This window comes from Passer montanus, unplaced genomic scaffold (genome assembly GCF_014805655.1).
Source record: "Passer montanus isolate IOZ18808 unplaced genomic scaffold, ASM1480565v1 scaffold374, whole genome shotgun sequence".
NCBI classification, from domain to species: Eukaryota; Metazoa; Chordata; class Aves; order Passeriformes; family Passeridae; genus Passer; species Passer montanus.
The window spans coordinates 6,450-14,576 of record NW_024368530.1 but is presented as its reverse complement, the minus strand read 5'-3'; the positions used below and the strand labels follow the sequence as shown (position 1 = coordinate 14,576).

Below are 8,127 nucleotides of genomic sequence, written 5' to 3'. Positions count from 1 at the left end.
TTAAGGAACTAAACAAAGGGTCCTACTAGCAAGAAGTTCTCCTACTCCACCAGCAAGGTTTCAGAGGCCACCGTGACCTGACTAGAACAGAGTCAGAATGAGGATCCTAGACTACGAGCCAAAAATTGTCTTCCTAGGCATGCCTGTGAGGATGGAAGCCCCAGTTCTGCTGTGAAGCAAAACGGTCCATCTCCTTCTCTGCATCTCCAAAGGGAGCAGCAGCGGTGTGTGTGACCCCTCAGGCCCCCACCCAGAGCTGATCACTTAACAAAGGTATTTAAAAGGAGCAGGTCTCCTTGCCTCACTTTCTTCAACTGGGCCTCATGGAAACAAAGATCTGTTGTGATCCCACACGGCCTCATGGAAACAAGGGGCCATTGTAATGCTGCAGGGCGCTAAGGATCCAAGAAGATGGAAGAGGTCTGGTTGGCTGGGTCTCCTGGGGGTTGCCTGACTGGCACAGCTGACCTTGGCATGTTGAGGAACACTTCTCCTCAGCCCCTGAAGCCCTGGAGTTCTGTACTTTCCTTCCTGTGGGAAAGAGCTGCCCTTCTCCTCCAGGGGTTCATGGCCGAAATTGGGATTCCTCCTTGAAATGTGATTATATCCAAGGATTAATCCCATATGAAACCTGCCAGGACAGACAGCTCTGGTTGACCTTGGCCTCTTTGGGAGCCACCTCTCATCTGCCTTCAAAACACTGGGGGGGCTGTGCTTTTCTTCCCATGGAAAAAAAGGTCTTTCAAGTCCAGGCATCCATGGCCAAAATTCATAATCCACCTCCAAAATACTTTATATTCAAGGATAGTTCCCAGACAAAAGCTGCCAGGGTTGTCCAGGTTCCCTTGGCTTCCTGAGGGCCTGCTCTCATCTGCCTTTGAAACTCTGTGGCTCTGTACTTTCCTTCCTATGGAAAAGAATTGTCCTTCTCATCCAGATGCCCACAGACAAAAGAGGGGTTTGGCCTCACAAATTCTGTCTATCCAAGGATTCTTCCCTGACAACGTCTGGCCGACTCTAATCAGCCTTTGAAACACTGGGGCTCCATCCTTTCCTTCCTATGGAGAATTGTCATTCCAGTCCAGGAACCCATGGCTGAAATGGAATTCCACCCTCAAAACTCCCCAAATATCCAAAGTCTGCCTTCAGACAAAAGCTGCAAGGTCAGAGAGGTCTGGCTTGCCTTGGCCTCTAGTGACTGCTTCTCGTCTGCCTTCAAAATCCTGGGGTTCTGCGGTTTCCTTCCTATAGAAAAGAACTGTCCCTCTTGTCTGGGTGCTCTTGGCCTCAAGCACTTGACTACTCTATAAGGACAAACTAGCTCTGTGCTCAGTGGGGTGGGGACTGAGGACAGCAGAGGAGAGCCCTGGGAAGGACTGCAGGGTGGTTTCAGAGATGGTGGATCCTTTTGACATGGTAGAGAACCACCAGAGAAAGAAAAGATTAATGCAAAGGGCAGCTGGGGAGGTCCAGACTGGACACCAGGAGAAAGGATTTCCCCTCCCAGGGCAGGGCTGTGGTGCAACACATCTCCCAGAAGGAGCCTGGAGCAGCCCAAGGCTTTGTGTGGGCAGGCAGAGGCAGGCAGGAGGCAGAGCTGTCACCAAAGGACAGGGTCAGCCAGGTGGGCCAGCCGGGGGATGACGACAGCCTGCAGGGACAGAGGCGCAGGTTTGCTCAGCATTAGAGACACCTTTCTCTTGCTTGTCCCCAGCTGTCATCACTGCCTCCAGTGTTCTGCTCTACCTGGTGAGAACTTTCTCAGTCATGTCCCTCAGTGGGACCCATTAAAACTTCAAGAAGCTTTGGAGTTTAAATTTAACTAGTAGTTCTTGTGAAGTTCTTTGAACACTCTCGGGGACTGGGTCTCATGTAAACAACACCAAATCCCCAAGAGAGTAATTAAAGTCCTTGTGCTGTGTGTGTGTGTGCTGCTGAGCTGGGCTGGGCTCCTGGCACAGAAGCAGCACTTGGAAACCAAGAGGACCTTCAAAAAGACATTTCTCCTGAGGAGCAGCTTCTCTCCCAGCCCAGCAGGGCTGAGGACACTGCCTGCAGGTACCTGAGAGCAGTGAAGCAGACAGAGGCTCAAAGCAGCTGGAAGGACAATTTTGATCTCATTCATGGAGAAATCTTCACAGCTTTTGACACAGTCAGTCTCTGGTTGCAGGGATCTCCTGAGGCTGACCCAGGACAGGACTGACAGGACTGTAAGGATGGCTCTGCTGCAGTTTCTGCTTTGGGGGATGATGTGCTGCAGAACGGGGCTGCCCTGGGCACCCTCAGAGGGACAGGGCAGGATGGCTTCTGCTGCCAAGGATGGCTGCAGAGGGTGACGCTGGGGCTGCAGCCAGGGCTGCCAGGGCTGTCCTGCAGAGCAGGTCCTGCAGCCCTCAGGGCTCTTGGCCAGCCCAGGGGATGTGCCACCTGCCAGGGGCAGCTCTCAGCCTGCCTGGCAGCTCACCATGGAAAGTGCAGGGGAGCTGTGGGGGCAAGGAGTGACTCCTGCCAGGGCAGGTCCTGCTGCTGTGGAGAGGGTGCTGTGTGGGCCAGGGCTGCTGAGAGCTCCAGCTCACGCCCAGCTCATTCCCGAATGCTGTGGATCCCTCTGCTCTCAGCTCTGTCAGGCTGATTTTCAGGGGAGCACAGGGACTGCTCTGGGTCTCAGAAAGGGCAGCTGGGGACAGATGGAGCGACAGAGCAGCTCCCCTCACCCTTCACTTAGTTACAGCCACTGCTCTTGCATTGCTCAGTTCTCTCTGACCTCCCTGGGCACAGCAGGAAACCCTCTCAAACTGCCTTTGGCTGCCACTGTTCCTTAGCCCTTGGACAGGAGATGCTGCTGAGCTCCTCTGCTTCAGGAGCAGTTTGGGCTGATGAAGTCCAAGCCAAGGACTGGCCCCTGTCCCCATTCCCATGACCCCACTGCTGAGAAGCAGAGCTGACTCCTCAGCGTCCATGGGCAGAGCCCCTGCTCATCATAGAAACAGGGCCAGATCCCAGCAGAGCTCCAGGGGCTGAAGGAAAGGCTCTGAGAAAAGGAAAATTGGGTGGCACAGAGCAGCAGGGGCAGGGCTGGGAGACAGGGCTTGGACACTGATCAGCAAAATCTCCCTTGACTTGTCACTGTCTCCTCCTTGAACAGAGCCACTTCTTCCTGCTGGCATTGGCAGACACGCGGCAGCTGCAGCTCCTGCACTTCTGCCTCTTGCTGGGCATCTCCCTGGCTGCCCTCCTGGGCAACGGCCTCATCATCAGCGCCGTAGCCTGCGGCCACCACCTGCACACGCCCATGTTCTTCTTCCTGCTCAACCTCTCTGTTCTTGACATAGGCTTCATAAGCACCACTGTCCCCAAAGCCATGCACAATTCCCTCTGGGACACCACCACCATCTCCTACAAAGGATGTGCTGCACAGGTTTTTCTGATTTTCTTTTTCTCTGGATCAGAGCTTGCCCTTCTCACCATCATGTCATATGATCGCTACGTGTCCATCTGCAAACCCCTGCACTACGAGACCCTCCTGGGCAGCAGAGCTTGTGCCCACATGGCAGCAGCTGCCTGGGCCAGTGGCTTTCTCTACGCTGTCATGCACACAGCCAATACATTTTCCCTGCCTCTGTGCCATGGCAATGTCCTGGACCAGTTCTTCTGTGAAATCCCCCAGATCCTCAAGCTCGCGTGCTCCAATTCCTATCTCAGGGAACTTGGGCTTCTCATAGTTTGTGCTTTTCTGTTATTTGGTTGTTTTGTGTTCATTGTTTTCTCCTACGTGCAAATCTTCAGGGCTGTGCTGAGGATCCCCTCTGAGCAGGGACGGCACAAAGCCTTTTCCACCTGCCTCCCTCACTTGGCCGTGCTCTCCCTGTTCCTCAGCACTGCAGTATTTTCCTACCTGAAGCCTCCCTCTATCTCCTCCCCATCCCTGGATCTGGCCTTGTCAATTCTGTACTCGGTGGTGCCTCCAGTCCTGAACCCCCTCATCTACAGCCTGAGGAACCAGGAGCTCAAGGATGCCCTGAGGAAAATGATGACTGGATACTTTTCAGAAGCAAACAAGTGTTTTTTTTCTGCTGCATAGTTTTCAGAATGGAACTCATTACTTGCCCAGTCTGCCTTCTCAGGTCTTTGGTGGTGGCTATGGGTTCTTCTTGCCATAATTTTGTGCTCAATTAAATGTTTTAATTCATCCCTCGCCTAATTCTTTGTCTGCCTCTTGAATTTGATCCAGAAGCTCTGTAAACCAGGATTTGTATTATTTCTATGTTTGAACAAAATAAATGACCTTGCAGTGCCTTCTTTTTCTGGGATCCCAACTCTGAAACCTGCATGAAGTTATAGGGGACAAAGGGAAGGGTTCCAGCAGAGCAGCAGCACTTGGTCCTTTCAGAGCTGCTCTTCCCAGCTCCACACTCCCCTTCCCAGCCCTGCTGTGGGTGCCAGGCCAGAGTGCTCTGGCAGCTTGGTCACTGTCCTGCTGCGTGTCCGTGCTGTGCCCTCAGGCAGGGACAGGCCATGGGCACTGCTGGGACACAGCTGGGCTCCAGCACAGCAGCTCCACCAGCAAACGGCATCTCCTGAGGGCAGGGCAGGAATGCTTTGCACTCTCTCCAGAGCTGCTGTCAGGAATGTGTCCCAGGAATGCCCTGGCACAGCAAAGCCCAGTGCCTGGGGCAGAGGGGGAGTATGCTTGGGGGCATACAGCAGTGTCCCGGCACAGTCAGAGCTCCTGGGATGGACCTGAGGGAGCAGCAGAGCAGGGCCTGGGCTGTGTCCTTGTTTCAGGCACAGCCTGGGAAGGTGCCCCAGGGCAATTGTTCCACACCAGGCCCTGCAGCCACCAATCCCAGCACTGGCCTCTGCCCTCACCTGCAGGAGATTGGTGTCAGGGATGTTGAGAAGGCTAGGCAGTGTCACTGTGAGACTTCTCTCAAAGACCTTGGAAAGGCCAGAGCCATCCCAGAGGGTCCTGGGCACCTGGGAAGGGCAGACCTGCAAACAGGTTAGGGAGGGGAATTGGGAGAGAGAGTCACAGACTTGTCAGGCTTAGCAGGGAAGGGGATGTGGCAAATCCTTCTGCAGCCATTCCAGGCAGTGGCAGGATAAGGCAGGGACTGCAGAACCCCTGTGGAAGTGAATAGAAGGGGATGTTGTGTGCCCAGACTTTAGCAGGGCCTGTGACATGATCTGCTGTGGTCACCTCGGAGCCAGATTGGAGAGAGCTGGACTGAAGAAGTGGAACATGGGTTGGGTGGGAATTTGGTTGAGCAATGAGGGTCAAATGTCACCCATGGTACAGAGTCCCCTTGGCAGCCACTCCCTGGTGACATCCCTCAGTGACCAGCCCTTGCGTACTATGGAATGTTCATATATTCCCTGTACCACGGGACAAAATGCACTTCCAAGTCCTTTGTGGATGATGCCAAATAGCTGGAAACCCTTGAGCAGCCTCATCTGGTTAATGCTGCCTGCTAGAGAAAAGCTGAGCAAAACCACACTGGCGGGTTAAATGTGTGTGACCATCGGGGGCCCAGCAAGCCTCTCCTCCCCCCTTCTCTGTGATCTCCCAAGCTTAAGGGGAAGGAAACAACCACATTTTGTAGATGCTCATGGCTGAAAAAAAAATTAGAACTCAAAGAATCCACAAAGGCCCACAAAGCTTTATTAATTAATTACATATTTGGCAGACAAATTGTTATGGCAGTCTGCAACCTATATATGGCCATGTCAGTGGATTTTGTGTAAAGGCACAAGAGGGAAGGTGAAAGGGAAGAGAGGCAGAGACACAGAGAGACAGAGAGATGAATCAAAGAGGAGCAGGGAGAAAGAAAACAAGAAAGAGAGAGAAAAAGAGATCCCCAGTCCTGGTTCCAGCATTGATCCAGCCAATGGGTTGTCCAGGGTGCTGGGTCACAAATGCGCCTGGGCTTTGTGGGAGGGACTCTTCACTGATCACTTTTCACTGCCCTGGAGATAAGTGTCTCACTTTCTGTGAAAATGAATTATCACGTGTAGTTTATTCTGCTAAACCTTTCTGGAAATGGGTTGGAGGCATTGGGACTCTGTGGTGGTGTTGATCCCCCCACAGTCTGTGCCCATTCTCAACCTCATACCTGCACTTGTGCCATGTCATGCTTAGGCCCAGGGACTGAAGAGGGTCCCTCGGAGAGTCCCAAGTAACGACACTCACAACCAGTGTGGCTACATGTCGTTCCCTCTCCTTAAGCAACTTTGGCATATTTATCCTTCTCTATACACAGTCTCACGCCACTAATGCTTAATGGTCATTGGTTAAGTAGCTATATTAACACACACATGTTAATTACTGATTGGTTGTCACGCTGTAAGCATCTTTAGCTAAGGTGTGCCAAATTAGCAGTTCCCGTAACATGCCTGGCATTTGGTTTCATCTTTGCACAATGCTCCTTCTTCCTTGATGTATCTGTTCGAGGACAGTACATGGTATATCTTGTTCTTGTTCAAGGACGGTACATGATCTTCAGAGTAACTCTGTAATCTGTGGGCCAGGGTTGTCCAATTCCCACAGGAGAATATCATGGCCTTGTTCAGCCAAGAATCCTTCTACACATGCCCCTTTTTCTTTTTGGACAACCCAGGCTCACTTAAGAATTGATTCTACACTCTTTTTCATACAAGGAAGAATGCAACAAAGAATAACAAGCACTGCAAAAACAAGAGCAAGAAAGCAAATTCCTTCTATCAATAAGGTTTTCAACCAGCCAATGACTCCCCAGTCTTTGAGCCATTTGTCATAAGAATTTTCAACAACAGTGAGTTTCTTCATATTATTTTTCAGCTGGGAAAATTTCTTGTGAATGGATTCAGAATGATCAGAAAAATTCATACAGCACATTCCCTCAAAATCTTCACAGCCATGCCCTTGTGCTAATAACAAAAAATCAATGGCTGCTCGATTTTATAATACAGCATGTTGTACACTGTCAACATCAGTGGTGAGCTCATCTAACACTCTGGAGGTAATGTTAATTTATTTGCCTGTCCAACAGGCTAATTGTCTTAATTGGGTGAGGGCACAAGTCGCTTTGGCAGAGGCGACTTGTGGTGAAAAAAGTGGTGAAAAAAGTGAAGCTACAATAACAGATGGTCGTTCCCACAATTCAACATTGTCTTTACACTCAGGTCCTAATTGTTCTACACTGCATCTAATGCGTTTGAATTTGTGACTTATGTTGATCATTTGATGGATAGTGGGGGCCAACAATGTCAGCTTACCAAAGTAGCAAGGTCCTCCTTGTGCTTTTGCATGTATGGCAGGCCAAGCATGATCCCCACAGATAAGGAAGACTCCTGGGGGCAACATTTTTGCTTTTTCTGCTGCCTTACTATACCATGGAACAGGCCAAAGCCAATAGTTACAGTAACCAGTGGTGTTGTAATACCAAGAGGATTCAGGGGTGTTATGGTTTGACTCTGGCACAATGCCAGTGCTCTCATGAAAGGTATATTTTTAAAATGGTTACAGTGAGATGTGACTCAGAAACAGAACAAAGCAGGCTTCAACCTGGAAATGGAAGGGAAAAAAACAACACTTTATTAATCTACGACATAGAGACAAAAGGGAAAAAAAGAAAAAAACCCACACACACAACAATCTACAATGGAACACTTCTAAAACACTCCTACTCCCCCCATCCTTCTAACACTCAATCTCTTCTAACACTCAATTCTTAGTTTAATACCCTCCTTCACACAACCTCCCCCAGTTTACTAGGAGAGAGGAGTCTCCTTTTTGCACTATGGGCCTCCCCAGGAAACACAGTTGGAACTTCTTGTGCTTCTATGTCACACATGGCAGTTGCTTAAAGAGAATCTGCTGTAGTGACTATTTTTCTTCTATGTTTAGTGCTCTCACTACTGTCCATGGATCTAAACTGCTTCTTAGGTCTTTTTAAGAATGCCCTGTTTAGTTTTAAGAAGTGGCCGTCTCTCACCATTTGGGACACCTGTCCTCTGTATATTTACTTCTCTGGGGCTTAGGGGTTTAAGGAACAGAGATCTTTTGCTGAAGGCAGAGGGCTTCACCACACCCTCCCCATCAGTCTCTGTTCCCTCTACTTCTCATAATGGTTTTGTCACTCTTGGTTT

General features: G+C 50.4%; 1 protein-coding gene across 1 annotated transcript; it reads left to right on the top strand.

Moving 5' to 3' along the window:
* Window positions 1–3,145: 3,145 nt before the first annotated feature.
* On the top strand, window positions 3,146–7,713 carry LOC120506084 (olfactory receptor 14A16-like; the record flags this gene model as incomplete). Its single annotated transcript, XM_039717222.1, has 2 exons — window positions 3,146–4,023; window positions 7,629–7,713. Coding segments are annotated over 2 exons (963 nt in total), but the record flags the coding sequence as incomplete, so codon positions are not given.
* Between the last annotated feature and the right edge of the window lie 414 nt (window positions 7,714–8,127).